Source organism: Hyaena hyaena, unplaced genomic scaffold, assembly GCF_003009895.1.
Source record: "Hyaena hyaena isolate Hyena2069 unplaced genomic scaffold, ASM300989v1 scaffold_38, whole genome shotgun sequence".
Taxonomy (NCBI): domain Eukaryota; kingdom Metazoa; phylum Chordata; class Mammalia; order Carnivora; family Hyaenidae; genus Hyaena; species Hyaena hyaena.
In genome coordinates, this window is record NW_024080670.1 from 5,580,066 (window position 1) to 5,597,773 (window position 17,708).

At 45.5% G+C, this 17,708-nt stretch overlaps 1 protein-coding gene across 3 annotated transcripts in view; it reads right to left on the reverse strand.

The window, feature by feature from the left end:
- The window catches only part of MVB12B (multivesicular body subunit 12B), a 192,179-nt gene that overhangs the window by 120,512 nt on the left and 53,959 nt on the right, over positions 1–17,708 (reverse strand). For all 3 annotated transcript variants that reach the window (XM_039229628.1, XM_039229627.1, XM_039229629.1), the window contains exons 3-4: positions 6,386–6,493; positions 1,605–1,701 (exon numbers count right to left, since the gene is read on the reverse strand). In XM_039229628.1, coding sequence (XP_039085559.1) covers positions 1,605–1,701; positions 6,386–6,493 — 205 coding nt within the window. The remainder of the gene's footprint in view (positions 1–1,604; positions 1,702–6,385; positions 6,494–17,708) is intronic.

Sequence of the window (17,708 nt, forward strand, 5' to 3'; positions counted from 1 at the left end):
ATCTCGGATAAGCTCTTCAAACACTCAGTAGTTATTGTGCCTCAATTTTCTCATACGTGATGGGTATAATAATACTCATCTCCAAATAGGGGTCTTTTGAAGATTTAGTGAAGTCAGGAACGTAAAGCATTCATCACAGGGGTTAGCATCTGTTAAGTGACATACTACATGTCTGCTATCCTGATTATTAGCTAATACATATATAACAAGTAAAAATAAAACAGTCAAAAGTGAGAGAACTATTAAGAAAATAAAAATACGCTATACAATGGAATCTACTTGTTTCATTAAAAGAATGCTATGGGGAGGGTGCCTGGGTGGCTCAGACATGGGTTGAGTGTCTGACTCTTGATTTCGGCTCAGATCATGATCCCAGGATTGAGCCCCATGGCGGGCTCCATGCAGAGCATGGAGCCTGCTTAAGATTCTCTCTCTCTCTCTCTCTCTCTCTCTCTACTTCTGCCATTCTCCCCTGCTATGTGCTCTCTCTCTACAAAAGAGAAATTTAAAACTGTAATGGCGGGGTGCCTGGGTGGCCAGTTGGTTGAGCATCCAACTTCAACTCAGGTCATGATCTCATGTTTGTGAGTTCAAGCTCCACATCAGGCTCTGTGCTGATAAACAGCTCAGATCCTGGAGCCTGCTTCAGACTTTCTATCTCCCTCTTTTTCTGCCCCTCCCCTGCTCTCAAAAATAAATAAATGTTGAAAATTTTTAGAAAAAAATAATGGTTATGTGGCATCTGTGTAGATATGCCAAGTCTCGTCTATATGAAATGCTAGCAAGAAAACAGCAAAAATATTATGGGCCCCAAATGGGCTAACTATGGAAAAATAAAGTACATATGACAAAGAACACGATCCAGAATTTCACAAATGAATCAAGTGTAAAGAAGAAAGGGTTCTTTGTATTTGTTTTTCACTTGCTGGGGACATCCTAAAGTTGGGACCAGTGATTAAAAATAAAACAAGTTAAGTTATATCAAAATGAGGAGGATCAAATATCCAGAGGTTTCCTAGCATTATTTAATAACTGACGTGAGCAACAAGGACCTCAAAGCACTTCTGATCCTGAAGAAGCTTCTAGTTTGGTCAGGGATGCACTTCTGCTCCGTGTGGCTCGGACATCAGAGTATTCACTCAGAATTGAATCCTGTGTCCTCTAGCGCAGGCTTTCTGGTTCTGGCTTCTCTTGTGTGCTCCATGAGCCAAAAATAAGGACATTATTACACTTGTATTCCCTGGGCGTCTCTGAGTTTCTTCTTCCTTATGCTTCTGGGTCTTGTGCCAAGGTTGGCTTCCATAACACCAGAGGATGGGACTATAACCAGTTTCACCGCTCTGTTCCTGAGTAGGCCGATGCAGCAGGGAGCCCATTGTAAGAGAAAAGGACATTCTGCTCATTTACACGCTGCTCCCCAGCACACCACAAACTCCTTGGAGAACCAACTCAGACACGCGTCAAAAGCAGCAGGGTTTATTCACGGGCGTGCGGCAAGGCCTCCTAAAATGTTCCCAGAGAAATATGCACATACAAAACATCTAAAAATACACCTGGAGAAAGAAAAGTTCCATTGTAATGAGTGGTACTAAAGGGCGACTCACGTGTGTCCACCGTCTCCTGAATGGGGATGAAGCCTACAGGCAGAGTGTCCTTGATGTCAATGAGCTTCATATCCACTAACACGTTCCCTAAATGACTCTTGGGAAGAAAGAAAAGAGATACAGACTATTAATCTGAACCCCCCTGTGGTGGGTTTGCCATTTTGGCTTCGAGATGCATATTTAACACAATGACTTGTGCAGCTTTACGACAGCAGGTTAATTAGAGTAGGTGCCACTTAATGTTCCCCAGCGGTTACACGGGGACTCGCGTGGCCCCCGGGAAGGAGTTTCATCTGCGGCACCTCAAAGCCACTCACTCAGCCACGGCTTTGGTTGATTAGCTAGACAGCAACCCGGGAGATGCTGGAGACATAACCCAGCAGAGGGCGGCTGTGCGCACGCGTCCTGGGACCAGGCTGCCTCTCAGCCTGGAGCTTTGGCGGGGCAGGGCGGTGAGCGACCCAGGGTTTAGAAAGCACACATTCCTGGGCCAGTCACCGCAGCAGGAGAGAGCTGCAGCGGAGCCTAACGGAGAACCAATCACTCCTGAGTGATTGCCGGTCTGCATATTGACACACATTTTGGCTGCTAGATACATTCCATAAAATCCCAAGCATCATAAACTAATACCGAGTGAAAAGCCCTGCTGCCTCAATATTACACATCTCCTAAAATGACATGCACAAGGGCCTCTTAAAATTTCTATTTAGTGGTAGTATATGGGGGTCCGCCATGCGCAGTTTCCGTAACCAGTGCTGAAATATCTCCTGCAGACGGCACACACCATTCCGGAAGTGCAAGAGAGGACCCTCAGCAAACATACCAGATCCGCAGCCCACATTTCCAGCGGAAATGCTCAGTGCCAACAACACTATCTAAGAAAGCATCAGGGCAGTCTTACCATCTAAACTCGATGCTATATTCTCTCTTGGCCACTATTTTCCTTCGTATCAACTTATAATGGCATCTTTGAGGTCAGTTGTTTAATGTCTGTCTCTTCACTGGGGTTCAAGAACCATGAGGACCAAAACTATCTGTCATCACTCTAAATCCAAGCTTAGGACAGTTCTTGGCTCACAGTAGGTGCTCAATAATGATCTGCTGAAAAATTTAATGTTTTGGGAGCACATTTTTAACCAGGTGGACCAGAGTCAGCAATGAGACTGGATTTGCTTGGATGACACATCAAAATGGTAGCAACAAAAACAAAAGTAACAGTAAAAAGAAACATAAAAATGAAAGTATATCTGATAAACACATTAGACACCAAAACTACACCAGTGAAGTACACCCTTCAAGTTTAATTATGAAGGTCAATGTGTCAAGTGCAAACTGTGACCAGTGCTTTCATGGCCCTGTTGTCACAAAACCGCTTCTTTCCCTCAAAACTACCATGTTTGACGACTATTTTATATTATTACATTTCAGGTGAGCTGGGTCTCGGAGAAACCATGCACCGCAGCAAGTGGAAAGTGGAACCTTACTAATGCAGAATAAATCTCCGACCGTGTAGAAAAGGTTTGAACCGTTAACCTAACTCGAAAACATCAGCTGCTTTCAGAATTGCCTGATCTAATCTATCATAATTTTTTTTTCCTCCCCTGGCAGTTGCTTTTCCATGTCATCACTGCTTTCTGCATTGAGAAATTAACAACTGGCTATGTTTTCCTGCCCCGTAGATGGATGGGCATTCATCAATATCCTTCTCAAATGTCTTCTACTTGACAAGTTGGGTTTTACAGAAGTCAACTGCAAACCACTTAGCGACCTCACCCTCCACACTCTCCAAATGTCCCTGATCATAAAACCAGAACATCAGTGGTGTGGCCATTAAAAAAAAGCATCAAAAACCCTCCCGTGCATACAAAACGGGAGGCTGCACTGTCAAAGCTTCCCGCAGCCCAAGTGCGGTCCCTCCGTGCACAGGGCTGCTGCTGTACTGGGTTTAATACAGTAGGTCTGCGACACCATTAATTTTGCTTGTTCCTCTCCCCTCCCCCATCCCGTGCTCTCTTTCATTTCCTCCTCATAAATATGAAGAACGTATTCCCAATCCTTGTTGAGCAAATGATTCATGCCAAAAGCCCAATATGCACTGACTCAGGGTATTTATATTGTCTCTGGTAGCCAGTATTTGCTAGTATACTGTAATTATTTTTGACAACCTTGCATTTAAGGTAGCCACAGATAACCAACTTAATATTCAAATGTTCATAAATCCTTCTGTTTAATATCCTCCCTACCTAATCTATGTACATTATTATTACAGGTAATGCAGAAAGTACAGGGCATGAAAAGTGCAATTAATCTCGATCCTTCCCCAGGAAGCAATGTCACACCAAAGCCAGGTTTCTGTATTAATAGCATTAATGGGGGAAAGGAATTTAGGTTCCAAAGGAGTGTCCCAAAACTCCTACATTGGGAGTCTTGAGCTGCCTAATTAAGACTCTGTCCAGTCTTGAGATCCCACCTCCCTCCTCCTCAGTTGTAAAAAATGACACTATGCAAAGTCCTGGCGGTGACAGCACAACCAGGACAGACTGGCTGTATGGGATTAAAACACACCCCACTCCTCCCGTGCTCCTGGGCTGGCAAGTGGGCCCCTGGCATCCCCTTGTCTGGATAGCTTTGGATCCCACTCCAGGACTCCGTCATTCTTCCTCTGAGAATAAAACGCACCGATTTCCTACACTCCTTGGGAGGGGAGGTGATTTCTCCCCCAGCCCTTTCCTAACACCCTGCCCCCCACGCCCGGCCCTCATGGAGTGAGGCTTGCAAGGTAAACACTCGGTAGTAGCTCTTTAACGTTCAACAGATGCTGATGTACTCGATGCATCTTCTAGAATGTGTAATCACTTACCCACGACACCCAAAATTAACAAGGCTTGGTGACTTGTGTCTTTTTTTAGACTTGTCACCATCCCCAACTCCAAGAGATCCAGGACTCTTTTGGCCTAGACTACAATACCCCGCAGTCTTCGGGGAAATGCAAAAACAAACTAACAAACGATCAAATTAAAAAACCCTAGAAATCAAAAACAATCAAGGAGTTCATCGCTGTCCTCTGAGGCCACAGTTTGGAGCTGCAGCCTCTTCAGTCAGGAGAGGGGGAGGCTGAGCAGGGATCAGTAATGAACACCGTGAGACCAGGGCACGGTGAGTTGTTCAAATCCTCCGGGAGGTCGTCCTTCTCGCCCTAAGCGGCAGTGAAAGCACTGACCTGCGGAAAGTGGCAGCCGGCAGATAGGACAGAGGTGACAAAAGCTAAAAATATAAATCGTTTCAAAAGCGGGTTTAGGTCAACTCCAGGGACAAAGGGGTGGGAGAGTGTACTGAGTGCGGACATGGATGCAGGGTGGAGGCATGGAGCCATGGAGGGGAACCACCCCTAACAGCACGAGCCCAAGTCCGGAAAGGCAACCCAGCCTCCAGACTGCTCCTCAATGTCTCCCAGGGCTGCACCCAGGGTCCTGCTCAGACTCATTCCAGGTGCCACCTTCCCGCCTGCAGAAGGAGTTCCAGCATTTAGTGCCAGGACTGTCCCTGCCCCATTAGAAACTCTGTACTTTACAACAAGCATATATGACTCTCATAATTGGGGGCTTGGGGTGGATTAAAGCAATGGTTTCTGCCCCGGTCCTGAATACATTAGGAAATGATTTTCCGAACAAAGACTTATCAGTAAACAACAGGGATGGCTGGTGGGAGAGCGTGTGAGCCGCAGCACCACGTGACTGTCTACGCAGACCACACTGAAGGGACACACAGCACCCAGGGACAGCACCACAGGCTGTGTGGTACGTGATAGGGACTGCTCCCCTTTCTCACATCTGAATGAGGATGCTTGAAAACAATCGTTTTGTTTTTTAAACCGTAAGCACGTATTACTGTTATCATAAAATTTATAAAAATAAATTAAAAAAAAAACCATCTCCCCCATTTTTTCGCATTAGAAAGAGACAGTAACATGTAGGCCAAAAATACAATGTCACCCTTGAAAATGAAAATCTGACAGCTCCCTGTTTGGGGCTAGGGAAGACAGGTGACCTTAGATAAGCACAAAAACTCTGATTTCAGGAAAGGAGCTAATATTTGAAGAGACTGAGGATGGAAAAGGATCATTTGCAGAGTGCCTATGATAGGCCTCACTCAGAGTAGATCTGTGTAGACACGGAAGCTACTTCCCTTTTTTCTAAGCCACTCATTAAAACACTCTATTGGAAAAGCCTTAATGGATGCCTTTAAAATTTCCCAATTTATGGGCCCAAGAATTAAGCACAGCACACTGAAAGAAATCTGCACACGTGGTGGACACCTACCTGCAGACACAATGAAACGTCAAATGTCAGAGACTCAGGGAGAAAGTCAGGCATTTGGGAAACCAGGCCGTGTCTGGGAAAAGAGCCTGCTTCTGTTTATTGGCCAGCTTTAAATACAGCTGCACTGGCAAACCCTCACGTCCACGCTACCCTGTGATTTGTGACTTACAGGAAAGGTAGGCAAATGAGGGCTGGGAGAGAAATTTCCTGGTTCCCTTTCGAGAGCACATTTTAATGGAATTCACTGTACACTTGGGTACGTGGTTAATAATACCGTTAATAAATGAAACACAGCGCTGGCTGCTGATTTCTACCCTGTTCACTAAAACTGCAGATTAATATGGCAATGAAAATAAACCACAACAACAACAACAAAAAAAAAAAAAAAAAAAGAGGAAATTTCAACCAGTCACATAAATGCCTTGTGTGCCCTCAGCAAACGGACACCACTACCAGACTTACATTTTCTTTGGAAAATGATCTCGTGAAACACAGGTATCTGGTAACCTTGGATTTAAATAAGCCGTCTTTCCAGAGGTCAGCATCCACACCATCTGCTGTCTGTGCAACCTACACCAAAGAGACACAGAAAAAGAGCGCAGGTAAGGCAGGCTGGAAACGGAGGTGTGCGTGAGCATCTTCTTCATACCTGTGCCAATTAACACTGGCCTGAACTCTCATGGCATCTCATTAGTTCATTTCACTAGGCCCTGGGAAGAGATTTTCCAAAAGGGGAAAAGAGAGAATGTGAAAAATACAACTTCTAAAAATAATGTCCCCAGGGAAGCCATTGATTAAAGACACCCTGACAAAAATGGTTCTAATGAGAAAAGAGCAACTTTTGTTGCAATGGACCAAGAAGGGATTGGAGAAGTCAGCACATTAAGTTCCTCATTACCACTCACTCGGGGGACGGTACGGGGTGCAGAAAAAAGTCCAATGGGCTGTGAAATGCCACCTGAGAGCAGCACCGCCTGCTCCAGAGCCCTGGGGCCAGCCAGGGTGCTTTGTCAAGGGGACCCGAGTGGGGGGCTGGGGGCGAGGTGCCAGGGAAACCCGCTCATTGCTGTGTCTCCTTCACATGCAAGCTCCGCGAGTGGTACTCAAGGTCGGAAACTGTATCATGATGGAAAAATAAAAAAGATTCAGCTCCTTGTTTATGGTCTCACTAAGAAGCCATTTCTGCGTCCACAGATACAGAGGTGTTCCTCTCAGAAGCGCTCAAGCATGAAGCCAGCCTTGATCTGAGTCCTAAAGGACTGTGTACTGGGCCACAGCAGGGGGCTTAGTGTGAAGGCCCTGGCTTTGGGGCAAACTGCTGACAACAAGATTGGAGAGCAGGAGAGGAATGGCTGGATGAGGACAGCATTCCCCCCCCCTCCCTATTTCTTTCCAGACCGTTCTATTCACAGACCGCAGCGGCTTGCTCTGCTGTCTCGCTCAATGGCCCCATAGCATCCCAAGGGGGCAGCATCCTGAGGGGGCACATCTGGGAAGACTGAGGGAGCAGCGCCCTATTTCAGGCTGAGCTCCAAAATGATCTCCTCTCTACTGTTTCCATGGTCGTCCTATTGAGCCTCAGACTTCGGGAGGCAGTTCTGGATCTGACAAACCCCTGAAAGCAAACCTCCATTCGTGGCACAAAAACTGCCTGGACTCAGCCGCATGCCATGTACACACTGCACAGCACGCCAACGGCCTCTGGCTGTCACGTGCATGGGGCGGGAGCGTGGGGGGCATCCCCAGGGCCCCCCACAGCCACATTCTCAGAGGCTGCCTCGGAGAAGCCCAAAGGCCAACTAGCAAAAGAAAAATGCCTTTTTTCCCCCAGACTGAACAATCGTAAATTAGCAAGTGGAACACAAGAAAAAGAAAGGTCCTTATGCTACATGTGCAAATATGTTTGACCTAAACTGTGGGGGACGAATGGTATGGGGATAATGTCAGGAACCATTGGCTCCAAGTGTGTCACCCCCTCAGAAAGGGACGACCTGGAACGGCATCAGGCCTCATCAGCACTTTTCCCCACAACGGTCTTACAGAAAGTCTCTTGGAGAGCATGAGCCTTAAGGCAGGGGGCCCTCACTCTCTACCACCAAGCATCCCTTTTGTTCGTTTTCTCCTGGGGATTCCATGTTCAGAAAGATTTTCATTTCCCAAACTGTACTTTTCTGGTACTTCCTCAATTCTAGGGGGTAGTCACTTGGGAATCACTCAGGGATGGAAAGAATAACCCTTCAGGGAAAAAAAGAGATCGAATATCAAACTGTACAGATCTATTTTCAGATGCATCCCAATTTCAGAACCAGGAAGACGTGAAAATAAAAGCTGCTAGAGGAACAAAGAAATAAGGGAACCTAGATAAACCATGGTTTCTCTGTAATAAATGCCTTATTTTTGATACATTAAAAAAAAAAGTCTGCAGAACACTGAAAGGCTGCGGAATCCCACGCTGGGACCTCAGAAAACAGAGCTGTCTTTAACCTCCCACCAGAAGGGTATGGAGTTCAGAAGGACTCTCCTGGACAAACTGAGGACTGATGGGGGTGGGGGGAGGGGAAGAGGGGTGATGGGCATGGAGGAGGGCACTTGTGGGAATGAACACTGGGTGTTATACGGAAACCAACTTGACAATAAACTATTAAAATGGAAGGGCTCTCTTGGATATTTGGACATTCACGGAGCGGGGGGGATACCCTAAATCAAGACTATTGTCTCCAGGGCTTGAAAAGGATGGTTCCCCCTCTGCTCACCCCACTGCCTGAATTTTCCTTTTACTGGGTGGGAAGACACCTCACTATGATGAAGAGGACGGTGCAAGTGTGTAAAGAGAACAGGTGCGCAGCAGGCCTGCCCCTTGCCTCGGAGGCCCAGGCAGTTACAGTCCTCCAACCTGCACTGGAGGCATTGAAAATAGACAAGCAAAGGCCTGGCTTTGCCCTGAGGCCACAACTCACTGACAATGAAGTAAAAATGTGTGATGCCCTCCAAACCCAACCAACGGGAGGTGAGGAGGGTAGTGAGAGAGAGAGGGAGGGAGAGAAGGAGGGAGAGAGAAAGAGCGCAAGCACATGTGTGTATACACGTGTGTGTGTGTGTGCGCGCGCGCACGCGCGTGAGTGCAAGTGTCTGGGCAGAACACAGAGGTGCCCAGAGCCTGGACCCACATAGGGGATGGACTGGAACAAGGAGCGAGAAGGTCCCGGGTCCCGGCTCATCAGCAGCATAAGGAAGTGGTCCAGGTCTAACAAGGCTGGGCATTCCCAGCCTCACCTTCCCTGTGACCGTAAGATGTACCCAGAAGCCTCTTTCCAATACAGTCACTTAAAGGTATTTATGAACCTTAATGCGTATGTCCCAAGCTAAATGCGCTAACGAGCTACATGAGAAGTTACATGTGAGGCGGGCAGCTGAGCAGGCGCCCCTGCAGAAACTCACGCTTCAGCTCTGACCGTGAGAACTCGGTGGGCAGCCTCCGAATCCCGGGGTGGGAGAGGCCGTGGGGAGGTGGGCCGAGCTGCAGGAAGAGGTGCCCCAGGCGCGGCGCAACCCATGAAATGAAAAGGCAGACTTGAACTTGACATGGATGGGTTAAGCAAGCCCCTCCTCCTGGGGACGCTGCAGTAACAGATGATGTACGTGCAAAGCATCTGCCTCAGTGCTCTGCGGGGAGCACCCACGGAGCCAGCGCTAACACGTCTAAACTGAAAATGAGGACAGCTGGTCTGACATGGAAGCACACCTTTCAAGTGACGTCATGCTACATCAAGATTCAAAAAGTCCTAAACACTGGGGTTCAGCTGGTCCACTGGGATTCCTTCCCCATCTCTGGGACTAGATTTGGTCTTCAAACACGAATTATATACAAGTGCACTTAATGTTTACCTGCCCCCTACTATCCTGCCACTGGACTGTGAGCGTCACAAGGAAAAGCGCAACTGCCATCCACCCCCTGCACTAAACATAGTGCCTGATACATAGGGACTCAACCAAAGCTTGTTGAAGGAATGAACGCATCAGCCACTCAATCGGGGCAAAATGTGAAAAGCCACATACCTTGCTAGCTACCCAAATAAGGTAATCAAACAATTTTAGGGGCGCCTGGTGGCTGAGTAGGCTGGGCAGCCGACTTCAGCTCAGGCCAAGATCTCGCGGTCTGTGAGTTCGAGCCCCGCGTCGGGCTCTGTGCTGACAGCTCAGAGCCTGGAGCCTGCTTTGGATTCTGTGACTCCCTCTCTCTCTGCCCCTCTCCCACTCAAGCTCTGTCTCTCTCTGTCTCAAATATAAAATAAATATTTAAAAAATTTTTTAAATGAAGTTTCTAGGATTTAATAATCCCTTGAGCTGAATGTATCGCCTCCATAATCCCCACTCAACGAGGTCCCTTATTCTTTGGGTTATCTTGTTTGTACCCCGCCCTCCGCCCCAAATCACTGGAGGATATGCAATGCTGCTGCTGAGTGCAATGCTCAGAGTGTCTGTTAAAGGGCTTCACGCGGGCACACACACACGCATGCATGCACATGCACACCTTGTTCGCTCTTATACACACTCACTCTTCCAAGCCCTCCCTGTCTTTCCAGCACCTCCCTGGGTGCAGGAGCTGCCTCTGGGAGGGGTAGGTGGGCGGTGGCAGACTGGAAACATGGGTCTGTCTCCCTTCTCTGCCAATGTTCTTCTCAAATGACAGCCACGTGGAGAAGCATGAACACACTGAAATACAGAGCAGGAGAAAAGTATGATGCAAGAGAGAGGTCAACAGCCATCTGGAGATGTGGGAAGTGAAAGCCTGAGATTTAGCAGAGTGGAGGGTCTAAGGACTTGCACCCCAGAACCCAGGGCCGGGAGCCACCAGATACCACTGGGGATGAAGGTATAGAGTTTAGAGCTGAAACAGGAAGATTAGAACAAGGTCTATAAACACAGCGGTCACACTCCCAGATCCCCAGCCCCATTTCAGATGTTATTTTCTGCAGAAATGGAACCAGTAAGGTTCAGGACTCCAGAACACCAGGAGGAAGTAGACTCCAGACTGAAGACTGTGCACACCTCAGCAGCCAGGTATACCCCCTAACACTGAGCATCAGAGGATTTGTTTCCGGAGATGCTAAAGCGTGCCAGAGAGTAGACCAGCACATACAGACTCCAGGGTTCTCCTGTTACAAATGCTACTTCCCTGCTACATCACCTGTACACCACCCACCAGCCCACAGGCCTCACCCCGACCTGGGCACTCCAACCCCACTAACTAGTGCCTCGCTCTTAAATATAAACTGACACCAAAGGATCACCAGGTGCTGAAGGTAAGGCTCAAATATGAAAGATAGGGTCCAAATTAGAATAACAGGCATTTAGGGGCACCTGGGTGGCTCAGTTGGTTAAGCATCCGACTTCAGCTCAGGTCATAATCTTGTGGTTCGTGAGTTAGAGCCCCGCGTTGGGTTCTGTGCTGACAGCTCAGAGCCTGGAGCCTGCTTAGGATTCTGTGTCTCCCTCTCTCTCTGCCTTTCCCCCAAGTCACACTCTCTCTCTTTCAAAAATAAATAAACAACAACAAAAAAATCAAAATCGAACCTCCTTTCTTAGAAAAAAGAACAATGGGCATTTGAGAGTAGCACAGACAGTATGAGAAAACAATTAAAATTAAGGAACAAACAGCGAAACCTGTAATTTATATCTTCAAAGGAATTAATGAATATACTACAACCACCAAAGAATGGAATATTTTGAAAACAATCTTAAAGGATAAATTTAAGAATAATATAGGGGCGCCTGGGTGGCTCAGTTGGTTAGGCATTTGACTTCAGCTCAGGTCATGATCTCACAGTTCATGGGTTCGAGCCCCACGTTGGGCTCTGTGCTGACAGCTCATAGCCTGGAACCTGCTTCGGATTCTGTGTCTCCCTCTCTCTCTCTGCCCCTGCCCTGCTTGCACTCTGTCTTTGTCTCTCTCAGAAGTAAATAAACATTAAAAAAAAAAAAAAGAATATAAAGAACCTAGAGATAAAAAAGTTATAGCTAAAATTAAAAATTTTTAAAAATACTGGAAGAGAAAATTGAGGAACGCTTCCAGAAAGTAAAATACTAAGATAAGCTATAGGAAAGTCAAACGAAGAAGGGTGAAGGATCAGGACAACATGCAAATGATGAATTCTCCAGAAAGAGAAATAAAAAATGGAAGAGAAGGTGAGTATCCATACTAAGGAGCCTATGAGTATTGTAGCAGTGAATGAAAAAGTCCCACCCAAAGCAAAACAAGAGAGAATCCCACCAAATGTAGGAGAAAGAAACCATTTCTAAAACTTCGAGAACAGTACCAAGTCACATAAAAAGGAATGGGAATCAGAACGCATCAGACGTCTCGACAGCAACACTGGGCACTAAATAAGACGAGAGAAAAAATGTCTTTAAGATTCTGGGGAATTCTGGAATTCTCCATTCAAACCAATTAAGTGTGAGGGCAGAATAAAGACCTTTACAGACATACAAGGACTTAAGAAGTTAATCTTCCACCAACCCTTTCTTAGGAACCTACTGGGAAATGCACAGCAAAACTGGGGATGAAATCAATGAAGAGGAAACCATGAACCCCAGGAAACGGAGTCTACACAGGACGGTGATGACAGGGGTGTCCGGGCCTACACAAAGGGAAAAGAAGGGAAGGCTGTGGTGAACCATCTGGGGAAGAGTGGACAGGGTAGCTTCTGGAACTGTACTTAAACCCTGGGAAGAAATATGGATGGGTGTGTGACAGATACGCTGGAGCATTTAGAAAAATAAAAACAGGCAGGGGTCGCGTGGGTGGCTCGGTTGGTTAAGTGTCCGACTTTAGCTCAGGTCATGATCTCACGGTTCGTGGGTTCGAGCCCGGCGTCGGGCTCTGTGCTGACAGCTCAGAGCCTGGAGCCTGTGTCAGATTCTGTGTCTCCCTCTCTCTCTGACCCTCCTCTGCTCACGTTGTCTCTCTCTCTCTCAGAAATAAGTAAAACATTAAAAAAAAATTTTAAAGAAAAAAAAACAGGCATAAACCTGTTTGAAAACATAATTCATTAATTTAAAAATTAAAAAAAATTAAAATTTGCATGTAAAAAATCAACAGGCACTTAGGATGGAGGTTCCTTAAAAAGAGAACTACCCTATGATCAGTAGTCACACCACCAAGTATTTACCCCAAAATACAAAAACACTAATTCAAAGGGATACATGCACCCCTAGGTTTATCGCAGCATTATTTACAAGAGCCAAGATATGGAAGCAGCCCTAGTGTCCATCAATTGACGAACAGATAAAGATGTGGTGGATATACACAACGGATTAGTCCTAAAAAATGATATCTTGCCATTTGCAATGATACATTGCAAATGGAGCTAGAGAGAATGATGCTAAGTGAAATAAGTCAGAGAAAGACAAATACCATATGATTTCACTCATATGTGACATTTAAGAAACAAAACAAATGAGCAAAGTCACACAAAATAGAGAGAGGCAAACCAAGAAACAAACTCTTAACTACAGAGAAGAAATGGATGGTTACCAGAGAGGAGGTGGGTAGGGGAATGGGTGAAATACAGGGCATAGGGACTGGGGAGTGAGTGCCTGAGCCATGAAGAGCACCAGTTGATGTGTGTTCATGTGAATGTCATTACTCACCTGAAACTAACATAATCCTGTATGTTAACTATACAGGAAATCAAAAACAAAACAAAACACAGTAAAATAAAAAAGATAGCTGGGAAAACATTAAAAAGAAAACTAAAAATTTAGAATATAAAATTCAATAGGTACCTAGACAGTTAAGCGAAGTGAAAGAAACAAGTCAATAACTAATTCCAAGAAAATGAAAAGGCTGTACGAGAAAGAAAAAACTACCCATAGGGCATTACCTGACTGCGCCGTACCCAGGGTCTGCCTCGTCACAATATGTAAACACTGACCACCAATTTACCAAAACTTGTGAGGCTGCCCGCTGGGGGAGATTATAAAGAGAACTGAATGTGTAGAATAGGCAAATTAAGAAATAAGCAGTACATTCAAATTACTGAGAAATGTGGAGATGAAGTACCAGAAGTGAAGAAATCTAAGAGTTGAAAATGACTGCCTCTGGGGAATGAAAAAGGAAGAGACATGCTGTGGGCTGCTGCATATTCTTACAAGCCTTTCGGTACTCTTTGATTTTTTTTTTTTTTTTACCTGTCTATGTATCATTTTGTTAAAAGCAAAGTGAATTTTAATTTAAAAAAACCAGAGAGCTGGGAAAATGTATCATGGAAGACGGTAGGGGAATGGACGATTCCTTTTAGGGAAACTCCCACCTCAGGGATGTTCCTATAGGTGCAACATGACATCAGTACTAGTCACCTCCTCAGTGCATTCCCAAGAGTGTGACAATGTCCAAAGCTGAGTACACAGCGGGTTCCAGTCTCCTCCACTGCTCGAGTCCACCTGGAGTTACCATGGGGGTTCCCTGGGGAACCCTGTGAGATATAGCCCCAGCGCTGCAGAACCAACCGCAGGACCCTGCAGGAAGCTGCCCGACCCGAATCCAGACTCAGCCTCTGAATCCTTCTCTGGTCCAAGTTCAGAGGTCACACTCTGGACCACTGTGCGGCAGTCATGGAAGAAAATGTGAACACGGGAAGCCCGAACAGCCACTGTGCAGTGGGACTGGCTCCCCACAGCTGGCCTCCGGGGCACGACGCTGGAACAGAACCCTGAAGGCAAATGTAAGAAATGGCCCAAATTTCAGGACAGGCAGTGGGGCTGGAGCCTGTGCTGAGGACTTCCTGTCTGCCTGGCACAGGTCTCAGCAAGTCACGTGCAGTCCTTATGGAAGTCTCCCAACAACCCAATGACATAAGTAAGTACTGTTGGCTCCACAGATGACAGATGAGAAAAGGAGGCTCAGAGAAGTGAGGTAAACTTAGCAACGTCACTCAGTAAACGAAGATGGGGACCTCCGGGGTCTCCAACCGGACTGTGCACTCCCGCATCTCCACCTCAACCCTCAGGAAGCAGTCACCCTTCACCGCCCAGGAAAGGACAGTTGACCCGCTGGGTCAAAACCAGGACACCTAAGGGCCCTGCCTTTGGGGCAGTTGATGAGCCACAAGGGGGCATACCTGGAAGATACCAGAAGAACATCACCCAAACAGAAAGAACCGCTCAGGGCCACTTCAGAGACCCACCACTGTCACCACAGTGAAAAGAGGCTGGGAGCATAAGGCATCAGCTCAGTACCAAGTGCTATAGAAAAGGTAATGCTTATGAATGCTTCCGGAAGCATGTCGGTTTGGAGGGTTTTGCTTTGGTGATGGAAGTATGGAAGAAAACAGTGAAATTAATTTTAACGTTGTAACACCTTCCTTGTCTTGTGAGACTTAAGTCTATTGACTCTAATGTTTTGTTTTTTTTTTACTATTTATTTATTTTTAAAATTTAAATCCAAGTTAGATAACATATAGTGCAATAATGATTTCAGGAACAGAATCTAGTGATTCATCACTTCTATATAACACTCAGTGCTCATTCCAAGAAGTCTCCTCCTTAATGCCTCTCCCCACTTCAGCTCTTCTCCCCACACAACACTACACCAGCAACCCTCAGTTTGTTCTCTGTATTTAAGAGTCTCTTATGGTTTGTCTCCCTGTTTTTATATTATTTTTGCTTCCCTTCCCTTATGTTCATCTGTTTCGTATCTTAAATTTCACTTACAAGTGAAGTCATATGATATTTGTCTTTCTCTGAGTGACTTATTTTGCTTAGCATAGTACACTCTAGTTCTATCCACATTGCTGCAAATGGCAAGATTCCACTCTTTTTGATCGTTAAGGAGTACTCCATTGTGTGTGTGTGTGTGTGTGTGTGTGTGTGTGTGTGTGTGAGAGAGAGAGAGAGAGAGAGAGAGAGAGAGAGAGAGATGTGGACATCTTCTTTATCCATTCATCAGTTGATGGACATTTGGGCTCTTTCCATACTTTGGCTATTGTCAACAGCACTGCTATAAACATTAGAGTGTATGTGCCCCTTCAAAACAGCACTCCTATATCCTTTGGATAAATACCTAGTAATGCAATTGCTGGGCCATAGGGTAGTTCTATTTTTAGTTTTTGAGGAACCTCCTTACTGTTTTCCAGAGAGGCTGTACCATTTTGAATTTCCACCAGCAGTGCAAAATATTTCCTCTTTATCCACATCCTCACCAACATCTGTTGTTGCCTGAGTTGTTAATGTTAGCCATTCTGACAGGTGTGAGGTGATACCTCATTGTGGTTTTGATTTGTATTTCCCTTGTGCTGAGTGATGTTGAGCAGTTTTTTATGTGTCCGTTAGTCATCTGGATGTCTCTTTGGAAAAGTGTCTATTCATGTCTTTTGCCCATTTCTTTACTGGATTAATTGTTTTTTGGGTGTTGAGCTTGATAAATTCTTTCAAGATTTTGGATACTAACCCTTTATCTGATATGTCATTTGCAAATACCTTCTCCCATTCATCAGTTGCCTTTTAGTTTTGCTGATTGTTTCCTTTACTGTGCAGAAGCTTCTTATCTTAATGAGGTCCCAATAGTTGATTTTTGCTTTTGTTTCCCTTGCCTCTGGAGACATGTCAAGTAAGAAGTCACTACAGCTGAGGTTAAAGAGGTTTTTGCCTGCTTTCTCCTCTAGGTCCTGTCTTATGTTTAGGTCTTTCATCCATTTTGGGTTTATTTTTGTGTATGGTGTAAGAAAGTGGTCCAGGCTCATTCGTCTGCATTATGCTGTCCAGTTCTCCCAGGCCCACTTGCTGATGAGATTGTCTTTTTTCCATTGGACAGTCTTTCCTGCCTTGTCAAAGATTAGTTGGCCGTATGTTTGTGGGTCCATTTCTGGGTTCTCCATTTTTTTCCATTGATCGATGTGTCTGTTCTTGTGCTAGTACCATAATGTCTTGATGATTACAGCTTTGTAATACAGCTTGAAGCCTGGAATTGTGATGTCTCCAGCTTTGGTTTTCTTTTTCAGGATTGCTTTGCCTATTCGGGGTCTTTTCTGGTTCCATATAAATTTTATGACTGTTTGGTCTAGCTCTGTGAAGAAAGCTGGCTATTTTGATAGGGATTGCACTGAATATGTAGATTGCTTTGGGTAGTATAGACACTTTAACAATATTTGTTCTTCCAATCCATGAGCATGGAATGTTTTTCCATTTTTTGGTGTCTTCTTCAATTTCTTTCATAAGCTTTCTATAGGTTTTAGTGTATAGATTTTTCACCTCCTTGGTTAGGTTTATGTCTAGGCATTTTATGGTTTTTGGTGCAATTGTACATGGGATCAATTTCTGATTTCTCTTTCTGTTGCTTCATTATTTGTATAGAAATGCAACTGATTTCAGGGGCGCCTGGGTGGCTCAGTCGGTTAAGCGTCCGACTTCAGCTCAGGTCATGATCCTATGGTTCATGAGTTAGAGCCCCGCGTTGGGCTCTGTGCTGATAGCTCAGAGCCAGAAGCCTGTTTCAGATTCTGTGTCTCCCTCTCTCTCTGACCCTCCCCTGCTCACACTGTCTCTCTCTCTCTCTCTCAAAATAAATAAATAAACTTAAAAAAAAAAAAGAAATGCAAGTGATTTCTGTACATTGATTTCATATCCTACAACTCTGCTGAATTCATGTATCAGTTCTAGCAGGTTTTTGGTGGAGTCTTTGGGTTTCCCACATAGGGTAGGTATCCTGTCATCTGGGAAGAGTCAAAATTTGACTCCTTCTTGCCAATCTGGATGCCTTTTATTTCTTTGTGGTGTCTGATTGCTGAGG